At 38.5% G+C, this 27,397-nt stretch overlaps 1 protein-coding gene across 3 annotated transcripts in view; it reads left to right on the forward strand.

Moving 5' to 3' along the window:
- Nucleotides 1-27,397, forward strand: part of LOC131219133 (probable cadmium/zinc-transporting ATPase HMA1, chloroplastic) — a 132,907-nt gene that overhangs the window by 95,427 nt on the left and 10,083 nt on the right. For all 3 annotated transcript variants that reach the window (XM_058214137.1, XM_058214136.1, XM_058214135.1), the window contains one exon: nt 22,543-22,759. In XM_058214137.1, coding sequence (XP_058070120.1) covers nt 22,543-22,759 — 217 coding nt within the window. The remainder of the gene's footprint in view (nt 1-22,542; nt 22,760-27,397) is intronic.

Genomic DNA, 27,397 nt, shown 5'->3' on the forward strand with positions numbered 1-27,397 from the left:
GTATAAAACTCCGACAGGCACAACATAATAGACTATTACATAGCTTGATTACAATCAAGTGCTATCTAATAGCCTATTATGTTGGTTGATTACAATCGCAAGTTGATAACAATCAATGAATTTTATGGCTTAGATGTAGCCCAGTGGAATGGTAGAAAAGGATTCATGTAGCTGACCCCAATTAGTTGGGTAAGGCTTAATGATGTTGATGATGATGATGAATAGTTCTTTTTTCATAAAAGAGTATTTTTATTCCTTGAGAAGATGCTCCCATAACCACATAATTGTTGTTGCATGCAACTCTCTACCATGGAACCACATCCTATGTCCTCATAGGGTATGATGCAGGACAATTAGCCCCACTTCCCATGGGTTAGGACCTCGGCCAAACCCCCCGGGCCCTACATCACATGGGTACCGCATCACATGAGCGACCCGACTCACAAAGGTGGGGCCTGCCCCACACGAGCCACCCGCCTCACATGGGCCGCCCACCCCGAGTGTGCCCTTGCATCCCACAGGCCACCTCACTCGAGTCCGGTGTGAAAATGCCCCTGCATTAATCACTCCTGGTGAGGAGTCTTGAACATGAGACCTACCGCTCTGATACCACTTTGATGTAGGACAATTAGCCACTTGCTCTAAAAGCTCGAACTGATAGAGCATGGCGAATCAATTCCTTTATCTCATAGCCTAGGCCTCACATCCCATAGGTTAGGACCGCAACCGAATCCCCCCTCCCCTCGTGGGCCCCACATCACATGGGTACTGCCTCACACGAGACACCCGCATCACACGGGCCGCCAACCCTGAGTGTGCCCCTGCATCCCATAGGCCAACCCACTCGAGTCCGTTGTGAAAATGCCCGTGCATTAGGGTACCTCTTCCTGTAAAGGTAGTAATAGTAGTTATAGTCATCCTTATGGCTTGGGGTTACTGACATAAATGAAAGAAGAAAACTATTGGTGTGCAATTCATGATAATGATTGGGGTGTTAAATTAAATGGAGCATAACTGTGCTTATGAGGCCCTAAAGTAAAATATAACTATACCAATTAAAAACCTATTCATGAAAAAAGGTAAATATAATTATGCCAATTATCTTGAGGCATTCCTTTCCCTCATTCCTTCAATCCAAATCAATGCTCTCGAATCATTTTCATGGTTGGATGTATTCCATAGTTGGAAACTGTCGTGTGGCGAAAAAATTTGTCCATGCATTCTTATCGTCTAATTCCTAAACATAAAGGCAGTGGACGACCATATGTGGTCGATGGCTTCTTAAGTATATTTTTGCTTCATTTCTTGAAGTATTGTTCAAGAAATGATAAGATTCCTGCCTCTTAACTATTGAAGGTGACTACAAAAATATTGACTTGGCTTCCTGCCCCGTTCGAAGCCATGAAAGGTGAGCTTCGTCTTCAATAAGATTTATGACATTGCCTATTGGCTAAATATTTCACTTGCCCATGTTGGTTGAAAGGTAAGTTCTATTGCAAACAAGTAGCTAAAGATGGTGCAAGTTTTGAAGACTTCATATTTGTAGCTTGCTATTCTTTAGTTTTCTGATAAAATTTTGTTATCGTACTTCCCCGAAATAGAAAAAGTTATCTTATGAAAAAGGGGCAACAAATTTTCTATTATCCCATTGAATGGAAATCTTACCTAGAGATGCTCTTGTTATATGATTGGTTTATTTATTTATTTATTTATTTTATTTTATAGTTAAGTTATAGCACATCATAGTACTGTTGCTCTACATATCTACAATATTTTTCCGAGGTCATGGTATTTATTTAATTTACTAAATAAGTTTGACACTTGTACTAAATAAGTTTGACACTTGTACCAACTGAGATGCTCTTTTAGGTATTTATTTAATTTACTAAATAAGTTTGACACTTGTACTAAATCATTAATAGATCAACTGCACTCAACTTGTATTAAGTGCATTTTAAAGAATTAATTCAAAGTATATTTAATGTTTTTTTTTTCTTGGAAAGGTTAGAAAATAATTTTTTATCAACAAGAGGGCTAAGGGCCTTGAAAATTACAACAAAGGGTGTAGCCGTGTAGGGAACTAAAATAAGGGATAAAGAAAAGGGAAAAACCCACACCCTAGGCCAAGGACAAAAAAGGAAATCAAAGGCCCACACCCCAAGCCAGGGAAAACAAAAAGAAAAGAAGCCTATACTTCGGGCCAAGGAGAAAAGCTGAAAGAAATGCACACCCTGGGCTAGAGAGAAGAAAAAGGAAGGCCCACACCCTGGGCCAAGGAGAACTAGATTAGGCTTGCCACCTCAATAGAGGACGAGCATAATATCATGAGTAGAGGGAACATTAGCAGGCTTTAACAGATTATTTTTACTATGACTTTTAATAATACTCACATGGATTCTCATCTTTGCAGAGAGAGAGAGAGAGAGAGAGAGAGAGAGAGAGAGAGAGAGAGAGGATAGCTTAGGCATAAAACCGCATAACCCAGGAAGGGAGGGCCACATCACTAACCGCAACCAAGCAGTCCCCATTACTAAGCTCAAGAACAATATTTGGAATGTTAGAGGAACAGTCTTATGAGGACAAAGTGAAGGATTCTAAGACTCATCTCAAGGATCATTAATATCTTTTTCATAGATGGCCCCCCCACACAACTATTGAGTTGGGGAGAAAGCAAAGGAGACCTACTTTTTCATTGCTTATATCAACAGAGACAATGCAGTATGAGTTAGCGATGAGGCACAAATTGGGATCATCAAGGCGCGTAAGAGGAGCTAGAGGGATCTTGATGGGAATTAGGAGAGGGCACTGTGAAGAGATCCTAACATGAAGAAATGACATTGGGCTAAATCTTACCTATTTGTGGTCCGATGACATAAATTGCCCTTGATATGACCTCCTAGTGGATATCCCTGAGCACTTCTTTCTAGAGGGACATAATTAAAGATTCGGTTCTTCCTTTACCTCTAGCAGTGTCAGATTAGGGCAAGAAAACAAAGTGTACTGATAATGCCATTGACCTTGTCAACAACAAAATTGACAAGACCTTGAATTGATTGAAGAATAGGGGATCCTGGAACATGAGGGAGGCCAAATTTGGAGCGAATGTGCTCCAAAATCCAGTAGATATAAAGACAGTCAAAGAATAAATCATAAATTCAGGGCTGAAAGGACAGAAGGAGCAATTTCCCCAAGAGATCTAATTTAATCTCAAGAGTCTGTCCTTAGTCTTGAATTTCTCTAAACACACACACACACACACACACACACACACACACACACACACATCATACACACCGTGACCTAGCGTTTTGGGATATTTACCTTTAAACAAAATAAGGTTAGTGTAGGTGATGAGGACATCCAAGCACCATATTGAAGGAGGGTTGAGCCAGTCTCCTTATGGCTAGACAACCATTACATGGGGCCCACTTGGCCCAATTCACATTCCTAGCCACATTGAAGACCGCATGTGCATGTTCGTGCATCTTGGAAGACCCCACAATGGGAAGATGCACATGGGCTGCATGTAGGAGCTTGATGGACACATCAAACCATTAGATCGGGTGGACATGATGATTGGACCGTTGGATCATCATCATCAGACATCTTGATTGTAGACCGCCATGGGCCCTAAAATATTTTTGTTTAGATTGTTTACATGCCTCGTTATTTTTCGTATATCTTATGTTTGTGTTGAGATTAGGGAGTTAGGAACAATTTTTAATTTATTAAGCGTCTTTATGTTGAGAATCTTATCTGAGAGTGCCTTTTTGTAAAAGGTATTTTCTAAGACTACGGGGTGTGTGGAGCACTAATGCCATTATTATTTATTTATTTTTTAAGCTGTGTTTTCTCTTTTTCATATGATTTGAAGAATACTCCATGTGATTTGGAGCTTGGGTGCGGTTGATTCCATACCCCATTCAACGGAGGTGCAACGCTTCCATCTATCATTTTCTTTGTCTCTTCCTTTCTATCTAAAGAGAGGTATTTTTCCATAAACTTCATCTCTCTTCTTCCCTTCCTATATAAAACCATCCAAATTATCTTTTTCTTCAACTTTTCAACTTCAACTCCAACCGAAATCAACCACTGAGGACCCCAAAACCCTAGCTAATGACCCACACGTGTGACTGTACAACCACATGTGTGAGCACCTAGGCTAACCGTACGAACAACCCCTCAATCCCTTGATTTTCCTTTGCTTCCCCCATTAAAACCCTTTGATTCCCGATCCCTAACTCTTCCTACAAACCTTAACCCTAACCTTAGATTCTCAAATTCGCTAATTTCCCAAAATTCCCAAACCCTAAATCTCTAATTTCCTTAATTGACCCAAAATCCCTAACTTCCCTTCATCCAAAACTTTAATTTCCCTCTACCAATACCTAAATCCATCAATCCCCTTAACCAATTCACCCAATTTAGCCCTAATTTCTTATTTTTCCCAAATTCTAAAAAACCCTAATTCCAAAATCCCCAATTCTCATGAACCCTAATTTTTCAAATTTTAGATTTTCCCCTTCCTAACCCTAATCATAGAACCTATAAGTTAGTCCCTTCAGTGTAGAATGTGCCTATGCTAAATTGAAAGTTTTACGATTCCATTGAGCCTAGTTTTAATTGATTTATGTGATTTCTTAGCATGCGAGCATGTGATTTAGGTTTAATCAGACTTATTTCTATTGTTTACTCTTAATTACGTGGTGGGTTAGCATCTTTTGTTAATTGAATTACTTTATGAACTCTTTCATAATCTCCACGTTGCAAGCTCGCATTGAGTCATGTGTCCTGCATCAAATTTGGTATCAGAGACTCAGGTTTAGCATAGGATTTTTGTGTTGCACTTAGTTTAAGAGTCACGTCTAGGGTTATTAGAGCATACATTGCATATAGAATCTAGGATCATATTGCTGAATTTTGTTTCCATATTTGGAGTGTCCCATTGATAAATTTTCTGATAACGTTTTCTACTTGTACCATTGTTGAATTTTCAGCGTAGTAATCTCAGGTTGTCACCTTGCTGAATTTTCAGTTTGTAATTTTCAGATTACACTCTTGCTGAATTTTCAGCTTGGTACTCTCAGATTGCCATTCTGCTGAATTTTCAGGGTAGTATTTCAGGTTAACAGCTTGCTGAATTTTCAAATTAGTGTATCTAATGTCTCTAATTTAATATCTAGGTTGGTTTTGTCTTTGTCATAACATTACCATAGTATCTAGGTTTTCCCCTAAGAGTTACCTTGTGGATGCCTACTTGCTTTGGACGTGGTTTTGGACTACATCCCATTATGAATGTAGAACAGATTGCCGAGGCCCTTAACATTGTCAACAACCGTCTGACGGCCGTTGAAGCGCACAATAGGACTAGTGCAACTCAATTGACCATGACCAATGTGCGTGTCAATTAGCTTGAAGCCTCTTTATAGGCGAACCCCGACACTGGGGAAGATGTCCAATCACAAGCTGGGGATCAAATTGAAGGTGTTGAGAGTGTGCCACTTGTAATGTTTGCCGCGCCTTAAGCCAGATTGTAGAAAGTGATGTTTGTCGCAGGAATTCAATTTTCCACACTTATGCTAGGTTTGGTAGCAAAAACTGCAAGGTGATCATTGATAGTGACAATTGCATCAATTTGGTATTTGCTAACACCGTGGATCGCTTAGGTATGCTAGTCTTTCCTTAGCCTCTCAGTGTTGCCCCATTCCCATCTAGTTTGGTTACTATACAGACACTGTGGTGTGATGTTTTTCCGATGGATATAGGCCACATCATTTTGGGCAGGCATTGGTTGTATGATAGGGATGTAATAGTATTCGGTTGCTTGAATACGTGTTCGTTTCTGTATGAAAGAAAAAAAGATTATCTTGAAGCCTCTCCCACCCAAAAGCACCCCGGGAAAGGAGGAGGACGTTAAGAAACATGGTCCTGAAGATGTGACAGAACTCCACCTTGAGTCTCTTTCTATAGTTAATGCCAATGAGTTTGAAAGGGAGACTAAAACTGATATGATGATGTATGCCCACGTCGCAAGTGAGATCACACCTAAGGTTATTATGGAGATGCCACCTGAGGTTAAACTCGAGGGTAGTGTAGAGTTATCACCTATGCTGAGTTAGATATTGGAGGAGTCTAGTGTTGTTATTCTAGAGGACATATCGATTGAGTTTACACACTCGTGCGGGACATTCATGTGTTGACTTTACCAAACCTTCATCATGATCAAATGAGTTTGGGGGAGGAAGTGGATCTGGAAAGACAAGTAGATGAGCCTAGGACCCCTCTGGATTGCATACCCATGTCAGTGTTCCATAGGCTTTCAGAATCTGCACATGCATCTACACGACATATGCATGACTTGCATGTGGAGATTAGAAAAAAAAAATTAATATAAGTAATGAAACATACAAAATAATTGCTGACTCAGAACATAACTTTAAAGAGTTTGCTGTGGCAATGTTTAAAATATCGCTATCGCATAATGTATCGCACCCTTGGGATATGGATACATGTTGGTTATCACATGGGATATATTGGTTGTATCGCATAATGTATCGTTGTTGTTGGGAAACATGGGAACATTCGGAAATTGGTCGAATTTTTCATGGAAACTTCAAGGATTATTGACAAAGACATCAATACACACTTAGAAATCAAAACATTAAAAAAAAAATGCACATAATAGGGGTTTCCTTTGTATGGGGTCCTAAACTCCTAGTACATGCACTGTCCAACTGAACTGATGTAAGTATATTTAAAGTCCATTCATATAATTTATAATTGTAAGAAGACACGTATGGAAACACAAGCAATACATTCAAAAGCAAAAGAAGAATCACTAGATCGGGTTACATACATGTTTGATTTTTTGTTTGGATACAAAGATTGCAAGCAATTGATTTGCGAGAAATTGAGAAATTTTGATTTTTCTCAAAATTCCGCAAGTTGCCCCATCTAGCCCAAATCTTGAAATCGAAGCTCCAAATCCATGGTTTTTCATGGAAAACATGAAGAGCCATAGATTTGTAACCATTTAACATCAATTTAACGTGATTTATGGAAAAAATGGATCAAAAATCGAAAATGCTCATTGGATCGAATAGGTGGGATATATCGGCACTAGTGCATTTCGTATCACACAAGTGGGATACAAGATATATCGTGGGATATATTGGCCAATATCGTTGATATTTAAAACACTGGCTGTGGGTGATTAGTCATGATTGGAATGCATCCAAAATGGTTTCCATAGGGAACCATAAAAAAATTATAAGCCTGTATCGCTGGACCATATAAAATCTTGAAAAGACAGGGTCCGAATGCTTACTCGATAGATCTTCCACCTAACATGGGTATCAGTTTCACATTTAATGTGCAAGGTCTTGTACCGTTTCATGGACCTTCCCCTAACCCTCACATGAACTTTTATGATGATGCCCCTGACCTGTCCCATAGCTCATGGCCATTACCCGACCCCTCTTCTCAACCTTTATCACCTATATCATCCTTACATATGAGAATAAAGGAGATACATGATATCTTAAGAGAAGAAATGATTTCCACATGACATGGAGGTTACCAATAGTACCTTTTCAAGTGGAAGGGCAGACCAAAGTCAGACAGTATGTGGATCATAGGGGTAGAGCTTTAACGACTAGACCAGGATCTCCTCGGGCATCTCCGTAACTTTATTTTGCTAGAGACAAAATCTGCTTAATCGATGAGAAATGATGACGACATCCGAGCACCATACCGAAGGAGGGCTGAGCTAGTCTCCTTATGCCTAAACGACTATTACATGGGGCCCACTTGGCCCAATTCATATTCCTAGCCACATTGAAAAGCCCACGTCCATGTTCGTGCATCTTTGAAGACCCCACACTGGGAAGATGCACGTGGGCTGCATATAGGAGCTTGATGGATATATTAGACCATTGGATCGGGTGGACAAGATGATCAAACTGTTGGATCATCATCATCGGACATCTTCATTGTGGACCCCCATGGGCCACGAAATAGTTTAGTTGCTTAGATTGTTTACATGCTTCGTTATTTTTCGTATAGCTCATATTTGTGTTGAGATTGGAAAGGAACAACTTTTTAATTTATTAAGCGTCTTTATGTTGATAGTCTTATTTGAGAGTGCCTTTCCGTAAAAGGTATTTTCTAAGAATATAAAAGCAGTCTTTTAAATAGCGGTAGTGTGTTACGTAGCCTTCAACCCTCCGTAGCATGTAGCGAAATAGCATAGTGTGTAGCATAAGCTACGTGATACTTCTATTTTTTAATTTAAAAAAGAAAAAGAAAAATATGATAAGTAGTAAGAAAAAAGCAAAAAATATATAAAAAAAATATCACAGTCTTCAAAATAAAAATCCCACGGGTAAGAGCATCAAGTACAGTACAAATGTCACATTCCTCGGAAATCAAAATCTCAAATCCTCAATTAATAGTCTCTAGACTCTAGTGTCTAAAGGTCATCTACATCTAATAGATCATCATCGTCGTCATCCTCATTCACTTATTCACCAGGTCTAGGCCTTTGATCATCAGCATCTGCATCTGCATCTGCATGTACATCATCCACACCATGAACAATCATTCCTATATCTCCTTCCTCTCTTATAGGAGTAAGAAATCTTCTCATAGGACAACCTACACATTAAAAAAAGAATTTCATTGGTCTTTTACTTTCTTTATTAAAAATGTTCATGTAACTTAGTCTATAACTAGAAACACTTAAATTAGTTGCCTTCCTTTTGTTTAAGGAAGGTGGGGGGACAAACTCCTTCAAAAATATTAGATGTTGATGGTGCATTGCTGTCAGTTGGATCATCAAACTCCGTAATAGTTGCAATGGCACTAAATATCAAAGGCCATATTTTGATCTTCGAGCCACGATGGATCAGTTGGGAGAACAGGGGCTTCTTTCTCAGAAATCCATTCATCATCTGAAGCAATGTGGTCCACCAATATAAGATCCATTGCTACCCTCCTCTTCATTCTTCTTAATCTCAGTTTCATATTATACATCACATGTACCAGAGAGTTGAGCTTTTGTTGCTCTAGCCGATTTCTCTTCTTTGCGTGATTTCTCCTGTGTGGATCTGATCATATGATGATCTATGCCAATCAATTATTAAACACTTGCTAATCTACTAGATAAAAATTAGCCAATTTGGAATGTTGAATGGTACAAAAGTCACCTCCTCAAAAGTACTCCAATTTCTCTCACAGCCAGAAGCATTGCTTGTGAGGCTTAAAACTTGTATTGCAAACTTCGTAAGTTGTGGAGTTCTATCTCCAAAGCGTTCCCACCAATAAGCTACACAAATTATTTATAATTTATAAATTAATGAAATGCTTACACCAATTATAAAAATATAATTTACATAAAAATGAAAATATCAAAATATAAAATTATAAAATACTTGAGGAATGCTTCGTCATGGTTTTTCGAGTGCCAGGGGAGAGCCAAAATCCCCTCTTCTCATATTCATCCAATTGAATATCAACATCAACATGCTCTTCATAGGGGATCATCCTATCCATGCACTCCAACACCCCTTTTTTATCTCATGGTGTGTAGAGAACTTATCCGAGTACCGTATTTGAGGATTCAAATAGTACCCGACTGCATGTAGAGGACGATGAAGCTGAGGAATCCATCTATCATCTATTTTGTTCCAAATTGGAACATATCTCCTTTTTACGTTATTGCAATTAAATGCAATCTTTTCTTTTGCCGAGTCCATCAATTCATAAATGAACCCTATTGCTGGCCTCCCTTCCGAATCAACTTTTCTTATAATGCTTACCGAAGGCATAGTGCTCTTAACACATAAGGCAACATTCGGCCAAAACTTCTGATCAAACGTTATAATAGCCCGTACCTTTATTCCTTCAGATTTTTTAAACCCAAGAACATGAACACCATTGTTTCGATGCGAACATGGCTATAAGACCATTCTTTTGCTTGTAAATACCTCGGAGTATGCTGTTGTAAAGCGTGTCACTGCTGGTTGTAGAAGCTCATTATTATTCGTGAAGCTTCTCATGATGCACAATACAATTTCATGCCCATAAATGAACTTGGTCACTGTCGTTGCCTTTTTAAGCGTTTTAGAATACATTTTCATTTTTCCGATATCCTCCAACATTAGATCTATGCAGTGTGCAACACAAGGAGTCCAATATATCCTTTTCCTCTTATCCATCAACTTCTTCCCAGCACTCACATAGCTTGAATGGTTATCCGTGATAACCTGGACCACATTTTCTTCCCCGATTTCTTCCACAATTTCATCAAGATATTTAAATAACAAATTTCCATCTTTTATTGAATCTGAAGCATCAATAGACTTGTAAAATATTTTTCCGATTGGAGAATTAATCAAAAAGTTATTGATGCTTTTATTCTTTCTATCCGTCCAACCATCAGACATAATTGAACATCTATAAGTTTTTCAAGAATCTTGGTATGTTTTCATTAAACTATCAGTATTAGCAACCTCCTCTTTTAGTATCGATGTTCTCATCTCACGCATGGATGGTGGCTTCAACTAGGGTCCAAACTTTCCAATTGCCTTACACAATGCTGAAAAATATAGGCTATTACATAGGTTGAACGACAAAGCATGCCGAAAAAAAAAAAAAAAAATCTTCCAATCACCTTGCATACTTATTCTTTCTTCCACCTTGATTTCAATGTGGATTGACGTTGCTCGCTGCTAACAAACTGATCCATAGGACCCCTTGCTCGTGCCATTGGTTGATGACCAGAAGATCCACTGCCAAATTAGCTACCAATGAAAACATCATTACCCACATCGACGCTATCACTTGCAGAACCGGAAATATATGTCGATCCCCCTCTCCCTATATCTTGAAACACCTCATTTCTTTTATTTTTTCTGTCATGATATTCTTTTAACGCCTTTCTACACCTCCTTGGCTTCTTCCGTCACTTTTGGGCACGACTTTATCCCATTGTGGGTTCCGGCCAAATGATTCATTAGGCGAGTCACGCCTCCCGTGCACCTTTGACCACAAAATTTGCAATGCACATAAATTCTATGAGATTGTCAAAGTGGATTATCTGCCACATCTTTCCAAACAAAATCTCTCTTTTTCTTCAAACATTCTTCTCTCTTTAGTTCACTACTTCACTAAAAAAAAATTTAACACGTCACAAACAAATCAGTGAATTACAAAGATCAACATTAACTTGTGAAAAAACCACTATAAGAGAGTGGTGGCCCACATGATGGACTAGAAAACAATGCACAATCAGCCATACACACACCACAGTGTGACAGTTTAGAGTCCTTTTGAAAAAGTCTGCCTTTCTTTATTGACCATTGCCCATTATATAGGTAGATTACAAGCTATTTAGGGAAGAAATACAAGCTGATCTTCAGCCCCTACCATATATACATCTATCTAAATATACTGTACAGCTAATATATCCTAATTAAGGAAGGAATAAATCTGTATAACTGTCATATCAGTCAAAGCTGTAGATATTAGCTGTAAATCTGCTATTAGCTGTAAATCTGCTGTAGATATTAGCTGTAAATCTGCTGTAAATCTGTAAATCTGCAAAGCTGTAAATCTGTAAATCTGTAAATCTGTAAATCTGTAAAGCTGTAAATCTGCTGTGTAGATTGATATTTCCTTTGACATCCCCCCTCAAATTGATGCTGGTAAATCGACAAGCATCAATTTGCTAACGAGAAAATGATGGCACTGACGTGGCATGGATTTTGTGAAGATATCGGCGATCTGCAAAGTTGTGGAGATATGTGGAAGAGTGATGACTTGATGATCATAGGCTTCCCTGATTGAGTGACAGTCAACCTCGATGTGCTTGGTGCGTTCGTGATAGACTGGGTTTGCGGCAATTTGGATGGCACTAGTGTTGTCAGCATGGAGTGGAGTAGGATGTACGGGAATAAAACTGAGCTCTGTGAGGAGACCACGCAGCCAAATGATCTCGGAGCATGCTGCAGACATGGCTCGGTACTCGGCCTCAGTAGATGATTTGGAGACGTGGTCCTGCTTCTTGCATTTCCAAGAGATAAGGGCATCACCAAGAAACATACACCAGCCGGTAGTAGATTTCCTGGTGTCTGGGCAGCCAGCCCAGTCAGCGTCACTATAGGCTTGTAGCTGAAGTGAAGAACCGGAAGGGAAGAATAAGCCACGAGTAGGTGTCCCAAGAATGTAGCGAATTATGCGGCCGACTGCAGATAGATGGAGATGCCTCGGTGCTTGCATGAATTTGCTGACGGTATGAACAACATAAGAGATGTCTGGTCGGGTAATGGTTAGATAGATAAGACTACCAACCAACTTCCGATAGGTAGTAGGATCCTCAAGAAGCTCCCCTTCGTCACGTCGATATTTCACATTAAGTTCCATGGGGGTGTCAACCGAAGTAGCGTTGGTGAGACCGGCTAGCTGAACCAGATCTTGACTATACTTGTGCTGATGCAAGAGGAGACCGTGCGGCTGATGATGCACCTCCAAACCCAAGAAATAGGTGAGCTGGCCAAGATCTTTCATGTGAAATGTAGAATTCAACAAAGTCTGAACCGCAGAGATTGCCTCTAAGTCAGAGCCAGTGATGACGATATCGTCCACATAAACAAGGAGGACGACGATACCTGTGGATGTCCTTTGTAGAAAAAGAGAGGAGTCATACTGACTTTGAGTGAAAGAAAAACTAAGCAAAGTGGATCGAAACTTCTCAAACCATACTCTTGGTGCCTGCTTCAAACCATACAAAGAACGTTTCAGTTTGTAAACATCAGTAGGTGAGGAAGTGGGCATACCAGAGGGAAGTTTCAAGTAAACGTCTTCCTTGAGATCACCGTGGAGAAATGCGTTCTTAACATCCATTTGATGTAAGGGCCAGGATTGGGATGAGCAAGAGCGAGTATAGTTCGGACAGTGGTCATTTTGGCGACCGGTGCAAAGGTCTCATCATAGTCGAGACCATATTCTTGTTTGTTGCCAAGTGCCACTAACCGAGCTTTGTAACGATCTATGGACCCATCGGAATTAAGCTTGATAGAAAACACGAACTTACTGCCAAGGGGTTTCACGGAGGAGGGACATGGAACAACATCCCATGTTTGGTTTTCTTCAAGTGCGAGAAGTTCGGTTTCAATTGCTTTTCGCCAACACTCATGCTCCATTGCCTGTTTATAAGATGAAGGAAGAGAAATAGACGACAAAGTGGCTGTGAAGGATGAAGGAGAAGAGAAACCAAACCTATCTGGGGGTCTACGAACCCGAGTACTGAGTCGGAGAGAGGGAGGTGCAGGTGCTGAAACAGGAGCAGCAGTCGGGGAAGAAGCTTGAGGGGGCTCAGGAGGTGCTGAAGGTTGGTGGGAAGTGGCGGTGGAGCGTCGTCGATACACTAGGAGAGGTTTAGAAGGGACTAGATCTGCAAGAGAGTTAGGAAACATAGGCAAAACAGAAAATGAAGGAGAAACATGATCCTGATGAGTAGAAAAGAAATATTGATTTTCGAAAAAAATCACATTTCTAGAAACTCGAATGCGACACAGATTTGGATCATAGCAAAGAAAACCTTTCTGCTGTACTGAATATCCTAGAAAAGCACATTTAATTGACTGAGCCGTAAGTTTTGTGCGTTCATGTGCAGGAAGATGAACATAACAGACACAACCAAAGGTACGAAGGTTAGAATAAGTTGGAGGGTGACCAAATAACCTGGTGAAAAGTGAGTCATGGTTCAATGTGGGAGAAGGCAATCTGTTAATGAGATGGACAGCAGTGGAAAGAGCTTCACACCAAAATCGAGAGGGCGTGGAAGATTCTAACAGAAGAGTGCGAACCACATCAAGAAGGTGACGGTTCTTCCTTTCAACCACTCCATTTTGTTGAGGTGTCGAAGGGCAAGACCGTTGAGAGATGATGCCATGATTCTGTAGGAAGTCCTGAAACAAATGAGACATATACTCACCCCCATTGTCAGAACGAAGGATTTTGACATGGGCCGAAAATTGTGTCTGAATATATACATGAAAAATCTTAAAAACAGAAAATACTTCGTCTTTGGAATGAAGGAAATAAATCCATGTGAAACGACTATAGTCGTCAATAAAAGTGACAAAGTATTTGTAATTAGCATGCGAAGTGACTGGTGCCATACCCCACACATCACTATGTATCAGATCGAAAGGTTTGACAACATGCGGTGTGTGAAAAGGAAAGGGTAGAGTTTTACTTTTGCCAAGTCTGCAAGAATTGCAATCAAACTGAACAACACTAAGAGATGGTGTTTCATTATTCCCAAGAAAACCAGATTTCAATAAAGCATGAAGTACATTAGAGTTTGGATGTCCGAGACGTTTATGCCACGCTCGGTAATCAACATGAGCAGAATTACAAGCGACAAAAGGCAAAGAAAAAGAAGACAAAGGAAATTGAAGAGGAAAAAGACGTCCCACTTTAGGCCCCCTCGCGATCATCCGCCCTGACTGTTGATCCTGCACAACACAACCAGATTTAGAAAACTCTACTTTACAATCATTATCAACTAACTGACCGACAGACACAAGATTGGTGGTAAGACCGGGAGATACGAAGACATCAGTGAGAGAGGAGGAAACATCACCAGTGGCCGTGATAGGTAAATGATTGCCATCAGCAGTATGAATTTTGAGATTTCCAAAATATTTGTTTACATTGGTAAGAGAAGCAGCATTGTTTGTCATATGATGGGAAGCCCCGGAATCAAAGTACCAAGGAGATGATGTAGTGAAGGGTTTACCTGAGAGTCCTAAAGCTGAAAATGCAGAAATGATCATTTGTTGAATCATGTCAGGGGTCACGGGTTGGACTGAAACGGGAGCAGGAGCAGGAGCACTTTGTGTTGTATTCACCAAACTACCCGCACTAGAAGAGCCAATTGAGACAGTATATGCTGTCTCCGATTTCTTGGGGGGTCGAGTTGGGCATTCCTTGATGATATGGCCATCCTTTTTGCAATAGTTGCAGAATTTTCGGGGACAGTTTGCAGCATAATGACCAAATCCCTTGCAACAGAAGCACTGAACAATGCTCATATCCCTGCTTCGTGGCCTGCCTTGTGCTGCATAGGCTACAGGAACAGATGTAGATCGTCGTTGTTCCATGGTGGTTTGAGTGAGAAGGCGCTGTTCCTCGCGAAGAAGATCATTTAGGCATGTATCCAAGGAGGGGACAGATTCTCGGTTCATAAGATTGGATCTGGTGCCTTCAAATTCAGACCTTAGTTTCATTAGAAATTGATCCCTCTGAGTAGTTTCATGGACAGATTGAACAGAACTAAGACCTTCGGATGGTAAGTCAGCATAAACTATATCAGTGTATTCAGCCCAAAGATTAGTGAATCTAGAGTAAAAATCAGAGATAGAAAGACTATCCTGTTGGAGAGTGGCCAATTCATGTTCAAGCTGGAAACGACGAGCAGTGTTTTGTTGACTGTAGACCTTCTTCAGGTATGTCCACATCTGAGCTGCAGTCTGAGAAGATCGAAGGTTCAAGATGATGTTGGGTTCAACGGATCCCAAAATCCATGCCATAACTTGTGCGTCCTTGACTTCCCACTTGGCGTGTCGGTCTTTGTCTTTGTCTTTGTCAGGAGCTAGGTTACTGCCATCAACATGTCCCCACAGCTCCTTACCTTTGACGAAAATCCTGAAATGAAACGCCCAAGCAGAGTAGTTTTTGCCATTGAAACGAATCAAAGAAACATCAGACTTATCGGAAGACATGAGGTCAACAGAACTAGAACAAGAATAACCGAGACTAAGAAACTTGAGAGCACGAGATAAATGGAAATTTAGAGCTAAATCTCTGATACCATGACAGTTTAGAGTCCTTTTGAAAAAGTCTGCCTTTCTTTATTGACCATTGCCCATTATATAGGTAGATTACAAGCTATTTAGGGAAGAAATACAAGCTGATCTTCAGCCCCTACCATATATACATCTATCTAAATATACTGTACAGCTAATATATCCTAATTAAGGAAGGAATAAATCTGTATAACTGTCATATCAGTCAAAGCTGTAGATATTAGCTGTAAATCTGCTATTAGTTGTAAATTTGCTGTAGATATTAGCTGTAAATCTGTAAATCTGCAAAGCTGTAAATCTGTAAATCTGTAAATCTGTAAATCTGTAAAGCTGTAAATCTGCTGTGTAGATTGATATTTCCTTTGACACAGTGGTCCCCACGTGGGCCCACTCCATAGAAAACAATTGACAACCACCTATATGCACACTATAATGGTTCCCACGTGGACCACACAATGAAAAACAATGCACAAACACTCACACACAACACAGTGGCCCCCATGTGGGCCATAACATAGAAAACAATGCAAATCCACCCATGCACACACCTCAGTGGGCCCCATGTGGGCCATACCATAACAAACAATGCATAGCCATAGAAATATTGAAAAAGAAATGAAAAAAATGATAAAGAACAAAAAATGCACAGTAACCGGCGTTTTAAAATGAAAAAAGCCTCAAAATAACAAATTATTTTCATTGTACATCAAAAGAACTCACTAAGGGAAACAAACGTACCTATTATTGTCTTAAGAGGAGATTCAATCAATGAAAACTTTGAAATTTGAAGCTCCATAGCCGTCTGGAATTGGAATTGGGGAAATCTGATTTCTCCTTTATTTCTTCTCCAATGATTATGAAACTGCACCAAATGGATCTCCTTATAGGCTCCAACAATCGGCGAAAGAAGCCCCTTCAATGGGCTATTGGATCGAAAGATTGAAGAGAGGGAGAAGAAGTTGCATTCGGTGAGGGCTTTCCAAGGGGTTTTGAAAACCCTATTCGATGCTTTCTTTTTTAAGTTACTTTAGGAGTTCTTGTGTTGTGAGTTCACCACCATTTTTAACAAAGATTTTTTATTTATTTTTTTTTTTTTAATTTTTTAAAGTGTAGTGTAGCTCACGCTACTTATGCTTCGTAGCGTGCGCTACGCATTCGTAGCGTACGCTACAACCCCTGTAGCGTATGCTACATGGGATTTATGCTATTTGGCACGCTACGTAGAGCAGCGTACGCTACCGCTATGCTACGGATGCTATTTATTTAATACACCGTATAGAAGAGAAAGGTGTGTGTGTGGAGCCTTAGTCTTTTTTTATTTTATTTTATTTTAAAGGCTCTGTGTTTTCTCTTCTTCATATGATTTGAGGACTACTCTATGTGATTTGGAGCTTGGGTGTGGTGTGATTCTATTCCTCATTTAACGGAGATGTGAGGCTTCTATTTATCATTTTCCTTCTCGCTTCCTTTTTATCCAAAAATATGTATTTTCCTAAAAACTTCATTTGTCTTCTTCCCTTCCTATCCAAAACCATCCAAATCATTTTATTTATTTATTTATTATTATTATTATTTTTTATAACTTTTCATCATACAACTTCAACATTAATCGAAATAAACCATTGAGGACCCCAAAACCCTAGCCAACGACCCATATGTGTGACTGTACGGCCACATGTGCAAGCCCCTAGGTTGACCGTACGAACAATCCCTTGATTTCCCCTTGCTTCCCCCATCAAAACCCTTTGATTCCCTATACCTAACTCTTCTTATAAACCTGAACCCTAACTCTAGATTCTCTAATTCCCTAATTTTTCCAAATTCCCAAATCCTATATCTCTAATTTCCTTAATCGACCCAAAATTCCTAACTTCCCTTCATCCGAAACGTTAGTTCCCCTCTACCAATACCTAAATCCATCAACCCCCTTAATTAATTCATCCAATTTAGCTCTGCTTTCATCTTTCCCCAAAATTCTAAAAAACCCTAATTTCAAAATCCCCAATTCCCATGAACCCTTATTTTCCAAATTTCAGATTTACCATTTCTGACCCTAATCATAGAACTTACAAGTCACTCCCTTGAGTGTGGAACATGACCATGCTAAATTGGAAGTTCTATCCTTCCATCAGGCCTCTTTTTAATTGATTTATGTGATTTCTGAGCATGCGTGCATGTGATTTTGGTTAAATTAGATTTTATTTCCTATTATTCACTCTTAATTACATGGTGGGTTAGCATCTTTTGTTAATTGAATGACTTTATGAGCTATTTCATAATCTCCACGTTGCATGCTAGCATTATATCATGTGTCCTGCATCACCAGGGGATCTGCAAGTCATCTGATCATTGGGACGAAGTCCATACAATTTCATCATCCACTTGAAGAAGGCTTAGTTGAAGGGCTTCATTGATGATTTCCATTAGGTGGACCGAAGAGGGAGGGGGGAAACACCATCTATTTTTAGGGATAAATCCACTGACATGAATATCCTTTTCCAGCCCAAGCCCATAAATGGTGTGGACCTGAATTGATGAGTGAGAGAGAGAGAGAGAGAGGGGGGGGGGGGGGGCTACCACTCAAACTAGATGATGGCTAGGCGGACATTCCAAATAGAACCATCCTTGATGTACTTTTATGAATCCACATACACCAAAGGCTATTGTCCTTTAAGAGGATTTTCTAGAATTTTTTGATGAGCAAGCCTTGGTAGATATTTATAAGGAAGGATACTCAAGTCCCTCTCTTCTTTCAGTTTACAAATTTAACCCTAGTCAATAGAGTGACTGATGTTACCCCAAATAAAGCTCCTCATTCGCTTTTCTACCATGGATTAACAGAGCTTTGGTAACATGAAAGAATTAGACCAAAACAAGTGCAGATTGGAAGGGGTAGATCGAATCAACTCAAGTCTCCCAGCAGAAGACAAGAGGGAAGCCTTCCATCCACCAAGACATTCAGTGACTTTATCCAAAAGGGATTGGCATTCCCTGAGATAAAGTCACGCACATAGTAGAGGAAGAACATGGTATTTTATTGGGAGACTCCCTTCCTGTATGTGTGGGACGCCACTAACGATGGTTTTGTAGGTACAGGAGCCAAAATAGGTAATGACATTTTTTTTTGGAACTGATCTCCAAACCCAAATTAGAACTGAAATTTACAAAGAAACTCCTAAGATACATTGTCGTTAAGGGATCCATATTAGCAAAGACCATGACATCATCGTCAGAGAAAATGTGAGAGATAGAGAGCTAGCCTTTAGCAAAGGGAGTCCTGATGAAACCATTCTCCACACATTTAGACAGTATGGCTGAAACCATCCCCATTACTTTTGAGAAGAGAAAAAGGGAATAGAGGGTAAACAGGGCGAAGACCCCAATTACTATTGAAAAACCCACAAACTTCTCCTTTATAAGAACTGAGAAAGCAAGGGTGTTAAGCAGGCAACGATCCACTCTATCATTATACTCAGAAAGTTGAAAGCTTTGAGGGCTTCTATTAATAAATTCCACTAACCGAATCAAGGACGTTCCTTAAGTCAATCTTTAAGCACATCCTTACAGGTCTCAAACTTAAATGAATGCCATGGAGGAGATTGTGGCTAAGGAGAATATTACTTGAGATGTCGCAACCAGGAATAAAGGTCGATTGATTAGGTTGATTATGTGGGGCATGACAACCTTCTTACTATTGACCATTATATGTAAAGCTCATTAGTGAGAGAGATCGGCCCACGATCATTAGGGGCTCCAACATCTTTTCAATCAGTCATCATGTTCATGCTATCTGTCCTAATAGTTGTGTTCCTTGTGATGATTTGATTGATTTGTGAATCCAAAAGGTGGTCTAGTTGATTTTGTAACGATATGTTCCATATCATTAGGACTACATCTATTGGAGTAATTAGTGACTTGTCTACAGTTTATACATGAGCTGATGAAGGTGGTAGTTGATATATCATAATTCATATCAATCTATATTGACTCATTAAAATTTAGAGGTCAAAGACTTGGAATCTTAACTTTCAATAGGCGAGCTCAAAATACAACAATCTTACCAAAGAATGGTCTAAATCAGTGTTTTAGATATCGACGATATCAGCTGATATATCCCACGATATATCTTGTATCCCACCTGTGATATACAAAATGCACAAGTAGTGCCGATATATCCCACCTGTTTGATCCAGTGAGCATTTTCGATTTTCAATCCATGTTTTTGTTGTAAATCACGTTAAACCAGTGTCAAATGGTTACAAATCTATGATTCTTCACGTTTTCATGAAAAATCATAGATTTGGAACTTCAATTCGAGATTTGGGGGAGATGGGTCAAGTTGTGGAAAATTAAGAAAAATCGAAATTTCTCAATTTCTCACAAATCAGTTGCAATCTTTGTATCCAAACACAAAATTAAACGTGTATGTAACCTAATCTAGTGATTCTTCTTTTGCTTTTGAATGTATTGCTTGTGTTTTCATACATGTTTTCTTACATTTATAAATTATATGCATAGACTTTGAATATACTTGCATCGGTTCAATTGGAAAGAACATATATTAGGACCCCATACAAAGGAAATCCCTATTATGTGCAGGTTTTTTTTTTTTTTTTTTTGATGTTTTGATTTCTAAGTGTGTATTGATGCCTTTTTCAACAATCTTTGAAGTTTCATTGAAAAATTCGACCAATTTCCCAATGCTCCCATGTTTCCCAACAACAGTGATACACTATGCAATACAACCGATATATCCCATGTGATAACTGATATGTATCTGTATCCCAAGGGAGCGATACATTACGTGATAACGATATTTAAAACATTGGTCTGAATCAGTGTTTGAAGTATCAATATTGCTACAAGTTTTGCTGGTTGAGGATGTAGAAATAATATCGATATCGCTAATAACCAGAAATATGGGGAAACATGGGGAAGATGGTGGATTTTTAAGTGAAACTCCAGGAGATGCTAAAATACACTTATTTTTCTTTATGTATATTTTGCATATTTAGGAACAAAAGAATTGCAAAAAGAATGCATACAGAATAAATTCCATTTAATGGGGGCCTAAAAGCCGGTGCTGTTAGGGGGGGTGGATATTCAATATCATGCTCTACTTCAACCACCCATCTTTGGTTCTGTTGGAAACATCCTCATCAATTTCCTGATCCTTTTGAACAACAGGTCCAAGATAATGAGCGATTGCTTCAATAAGCTCATGAGCATTTATTTTAACTTAGACCTTGCCTCTATAAGTATTCCTACTGAAGTTGCATTCCAAATGTTGCTTAATCTTTTAAGTCTTTAGAATGTAGAACAATCCTCAGAACTCCAAATTAGCATTTGCCTCCTTTCAAAAATAATATGATGAATTTGCATTTGAGGTATTTTGTGATTTAGTAATTGTTTTTTCCATTCTTTATTTATCAACGTCGCAAATCTATTATCAAAATGTTGAAGTTTATGACACCAACTTAATTTTTACAGGAGAGAAAACTATCATGTGTCCACAATATATCCACCCTCTTGTAGAAATGATGACTTCGTCCTTTGGGTCTGTCTAACTAAAAGCATGATATGGAGTGCTTCCCTCTCAGTACCCACACTTCATTTCCCATGTACTTTGGCCATGCAGCGGAAGGAAACCTATATTATGATGTCCTATCCTTCTACAAAGCAGACATTGGTAGTGTTGCACAATTGCAGATCATATAGTGGCATTCACTGATATAAATGAAAATACCCTTGCTTGACATGTATATCCTAGCTATTTCCAACAAACCGTTTATACTGCTGTCAATATCTTCCTTGATACTCCAGAACTGAATGGATGATGCAGATTATATGCCTGCACCTTAATACAGATTAATTACTTGGCACACTCAAAACAGCTAAATATTTATTTTGGGTCGCAGAATTATGTTCTGGCACAATCTTTTAGTGATAGGAAAAAATAAATAAATAAATGAAGAACTGCATTGAGTTATCATCATCATCATCATCATATAAGCCTTACCCAACTAATTCGGGTCAACTACAGGAATTCTGTTTCGTCATTTCACTTTATCATGGACCTTACCTCAGTTAAACCATCCGTCCTAAAATATTTTCTTACCTCATCCTCCCATCCTTTCAGCCTTCCTTTTTTCCTTCTAGAGCCCTGCATTTAACCGGTGCAGTCCTTGGTCTCTATTGCACATGATCAAACCATCTAAATATACTTCCTCTTATCTTATTACCTATTGGTGCTACACCTAAGTTTTGTCAAATGCATTCGTTTCTAATTCTATCCTTTCTTATCTTGCCACACATCCATAGCAACTCTTACCCATTAATCTTCCCACATTCCATGTGGCTAGACGACTCATATTCCCCTGGACTAGGCTCTTTAACCTCACCTGTCCAAAACTGCATTGACTGTAATTTGAAGTTTTGATAGTTCTTTACCAGTTTAGGATGTACCTTCTCATATTGTTGGTCATACATGAGCTATATACAAATTGAGGATACACACCCTTCCATATTGTGACATGTTATTTCAGTTTATGACTTTTGTTTTGTTTGTCGTATGAAATCGCAATATCCATGAAACTGTAAAATTGAATTTGTACAGTATTCTTATAGTAATGCCGAATGCCATAAATAATAAATAATTTTGTTACAGGTAACACTATTTCATTTCGAAGATAAGCCCCGACCTAGTGTTGCCAACATTATAGCTGCATTAAGAGATCAGGCAAAGCTACGTGTAATGATGCTAACTGGCGACCATGAATCAAGTGCACTGAGAGTTGCAAACACTGTGGGTATCAATGAAGTCTACTGCAGCCTCAAGCCCGAGGATAAGCTTAATAAAGTGAAAAGTATTTCAAGGGATGCTGGTGAGACTGCCTTCAATGTACATTGGTTTATTTTCTTCCTGGCACCAATTTGTCTCATTAATGATATTTATTTATTTATTTTTGTCACAGACTGCAATCTGACAGATTAATGATAATGACAGATGTGGCATTCTCTTCCAGCTTTTAGTTTGATCCCTTCCCTTTTCTTTTTTCTTTTTTGGTTAGAGGATAGTTCCAAAAATATGTAGTTTCCTAGAAGTTGAGAGGGCATAAAATTGCTTGCACTGAAAATTTTCTCTGGGCATGGTTTAGGTGTGCCCTATTCTTTTAGCACTTCAATCAAGTCATGTAGTAATCCAACAACCAACTTGTGTTGTTTAGTACTAATATAGTTTCCTATTTCCATAATGGTAATGGTCTTGAGGTTCATTATACTACGTTGGATTTTCAATCCACTAGTCTTGTAACATCCCTGCAGTGCCTTCATGGTACATTTAGTAGCACCCATGTTCTTTGTTCTCATAGGCAGCTTGGGCTTGAACCTGTCTCATTGTTATAATGCAGGCTGTCTACCATTTAATAGCATCTGTGTTATGCTAATGATATTTCCAGTTTTTCAAATGCCAAGAAATGCGCACCATTCTCTGTTCTTTTAACTTTTATTCATGTTCGCTCTCCAAAACTAACAAAGTTTGCACGAACCCTTCATCGGTACATCTGGCTATCAACCAACTTCATGAGAAGCAGGATAGGCCTGTAAACTTAGATGGCTACATTTTGAAAAGCTTGGTGTATTCGATTATGAATACCTTGAAATATACATGAATGGATAACTATTGTTATCATAAACAACAACAGCAAATCTACTTATTTTTAGCATGCACCGCAATCTACCCATCTTTAGTATGCACATGCATATATATCCTATCTTTTAACACCCCCTTGAAACTCAAGGTGATATGAGTAGCAGTTTTTAAAGGCGAGAAAAGTAAAAAATTTCAGCAGTCTCCAGCGGTAGGAAGAATGCTCAGGTCCTCAACACCTGTATTTAATTTCAGAGACAGTCAAATGTTTAATGATGTGACTCGATAGGCAAGCCTTGCCATGCAGAATGGTGAGCATAAGCCGGAACAAAAGTCATCTATGGTTAACTGATGCTGAAATAATAACTTGAATGGAGTTTAAGCTTGACGACTAGTGAAAACATCTTTATAGTCTACATCAAGTTCCTGAGCAATGTTGTCAAATGGCATGTGTGACCCTAAGTGGTCCAGGGAGGTTGATTGCATATGTGATCTTGCATATGCAATCACATGCAATCCCATGAACCATTTTTATTTTTATTTTTATTTTTTATAAATGGCAAAAAAGAGGAAAAATAGAAAAAAGTATTAAAAATTATGAAAAAAATATGTAAAACTACTACTAGTGTTTGGAATTGTATTTTCATATTTTATTATATTTATTATATATTTACATTAACAAAGTTAACTAAGAAGGTAATGACTAATAAATACTAAAATGACATATATATTGCCCACTCAAATTGGGCAAAGGAAGCAATATAGAAATTTTATTGATGACTTGATGTAGAAATAGTAAATACATTGTACAAACTACAAAGCTACAATTACAAACTCAAAAATCAAAATTTCAAATTTCAAAAACAAGTTGTACACATTGATCCCTAATCCATTGTGGCACACCTCCACCACCACCACCACCTCCTTCTATGTGTACTTCCTCTTCTTCTATTTCTTCTTTATCGCTTCTCATGAGTTCATCATTTACATCTAATGGTTGATTATCATCTTCATCTATCTCCTAAATCTCAGCTTCTTCTTGGCCTTGACTGCTACCAGGCCTCGTTCATCTTCTCGGTCTTTGATTTAAAGAACTTTTTCTATGGGCCAATCGAGACGCGGCATTTTTAACTTGGGCCCATGTTATGCCCTCTCCTACAAACGCTGGGTCCTCCATCTCTTCAAGCCACTCATCATTTGCATTTAAATCATCTAGGTAGATGGGATCATAGAAGTTAAGTGAATTGTTCCTATAGCTTTTGATTGTATTAGATGAAGAGTAGGTCATTCTGATTCTTTTATGTAAGACGATTCCTCTTTTTTTTTTTCTATGTGAATGTGTATAACATTTGAATTGAAAGTGAATTAGTGATAATAATTACTCATTAGATATTTTTAATATTCACTCTAAATCCAACATTTGAAGAGTATTGAAAATCTTACAGGCTTGAATGTATTCTAGTTGTGCTCGCAACCGCTTGTAGAACATGTGAGGTTAAGAATCTTCATGGCCAACTTGTTCAGTATTAGATCATTTCTGTTCAGTCGCTCCTTACATTCCTCACCAATCAGTTGTGTAAATAACAGTTAGAGTAAGTTAGATTTTGTAGATTGTAAGAAATTATTCTAAGTTGTAGTAACTCGCTAAGACGTTCATACTTGCAATTTCAAATTTCTATGCCTGATTATTATGTCTCTTGAGAAAATCCATGCACTCTTCAAGTAGAAGTATAGAAAAAAAAAAAAAAAATCCTATCCTTTTCATCTTTATCTGGAGCCATTCTTTCTAAAATATCAAGAAATCCCATCATATGCATTGGTTATGCCCGACTCCAATAGGCAAAAGTAAAGAATATGACTGGATTAAGGACAAGTAGCCGAATACAAGAAACATGACATTCGGCTACTTCATCTTTTTATTCACAATATCAAATAAGGCCTATTATCATGTCTTTATTATTAAAGTGCTCCTTATTTTTTGATCCAGCCCTCTCCATTACATCGTAGGTCTATTCCATAGCTGGCTTCTCATCACCGTCCACCAATCTTAGCACACCAAGGGTTCTAAAGATTTTAGTGCCCTCAATACTTGTATTCATAACGACTGCAAAAGGATAGTTTTATTAGATTAACTTCCCTTCGGCCTTCTTTAATCAAGGCCCCTTATTCTAGTTGGCTAACAATACAAAGCTTCTATTATCTTCTTCTTCTTTTTCTTTTTTTTGGTATACATCTTTTATAGTGTTAAAAAGGCCACTGCAAATCGGGTGATGGTTGGAAGAATCAAATTACAACCAATTTGTTTTCTTATGTTATGAAATAGAAGGCCATGTTTATACATAAACACAATGATTCTTCTAGCCCTAGCATTCACCTTAATATGGAGCCTACCTATATCTCCTAACATTAAATATATATACAACGTATTGTGCATTGAGTCCAAAATAAATGGCGTGGCTTCTTCATAAGAAGGCAATCGGCAGCTACATAGGAGGCTGCATTGTCCATGATAACTTGGACATTATATTCTTCTCATATTTCCTGAACAATACTATTTGATTAAACAAATATTCACCTGTATTGGAATGGGCCGATGCATCCATGAACCTTAAGAATGTTGTCCCAACCGGATAAGTAACAAAAGTTAATCAGTGTCTGACTGGAACTATCGGTCAATCCATTGGCCATTAAAGCACATTTATACATTTTCCATACATCTTGTATTCGACAATAAGCTTCTATTAAAATCAACATTTATTTTGAGACATGTTTCTTTCACTTCATGATCTAAACAAGGCTTAAGTCTAAGGTCCAAATTAACTTATTGCTTTAATCATTACTTTGAAGCTTTTTAATTTAACAATGTTGAAAGCAGCACCAGCTTAATTTAACCACTTAGCAATATATTGAATTGTGGTCCTATCTTTAATTTTATAGTGGTTTTCTAGTATTATTTGTGTGGGTCCTTTGCCCTTTTGGTTAACTACATCTGAGATGTGGTCCACACCACCTATTCAATGGCCCATGCCTACGAGATCTTTTAAGTGCCGGACCCATCAGTCTAGTGCATCCGTCGACGTAGGAGGGGTATCATCAATATTAACAACATCAACTAATAAGCTTCTTGTTCCATAAATTCTTTTCCAAGGCATCATCAATATTAACAACATCAATATTCTCATAAGCTTCTTGTTCCATAAATTCTTCTCTAACTACCCCCACTATCATGTCCTTTTTTAGCATGTTTGTTAATATATTCCATGATTTCCTTACCGATCTCTATGGTAACATTTTCGTGTGCTCTTGCATTGGATTTTGATATGTGGGCAAGGTATTGTTTGTGCTGTCCCTTGCCACCGGTGCTTATAAACCCAAAAAGTTCACACACTATTGCAAACTTTTCGTTGGCACTATGGTAGTGCCTGCACTTCTAACTCAGGTTGGGTTTCAAAGAGGAAGATTGAGAAGAAGAAGACATGCAGAGAGAGAGAGAGAGAGAGAGAGAGAGAGAGAGAGAGAGAGAGGTCCAGTTCATTCTTGTAGGAGAGAGGGAGAAGAAGATTGATTCTTGAATTTTGAATTTTACTAATTGTAGCTTTGCCCTTGACCCCCTGTAAGGCTGTAACTAGTTTGCAGTTGTAGTTTTACTTATAATTCGTCTTCATTCCTTCTAACTTCAAAGAATGAGACTTAATGACTGGAAAGTTGAAACTCTTGATTCTTGGAAGGAAGAAAAAAAAAAAAATCAAACCTGAAAGAGAATTATAGAAAAGACGAGAGAGAGAGAGAGAGAGAGAGAGAGAGAGAGAGAGAGAGAGAGAGAGATTCTTGCATGTTGTCTCGATTTTTCAAAACCTCAAAGTTCAAACTTAAG

Source organism: Magnolia sinica, chromosome 11 (assembly GCF_029962835.1).
Source record: "Magnolia sinica isolate HGM2019 chromosome 11, MsV1, whole genome shotgun sequence".
Lineage (NCBI taxonomy): Eukaryota > Viridiplantae > Streptophyta > Magnoliopsida > Magnoliales > Magnoliaceae > Magnolia > Magnolia sinica.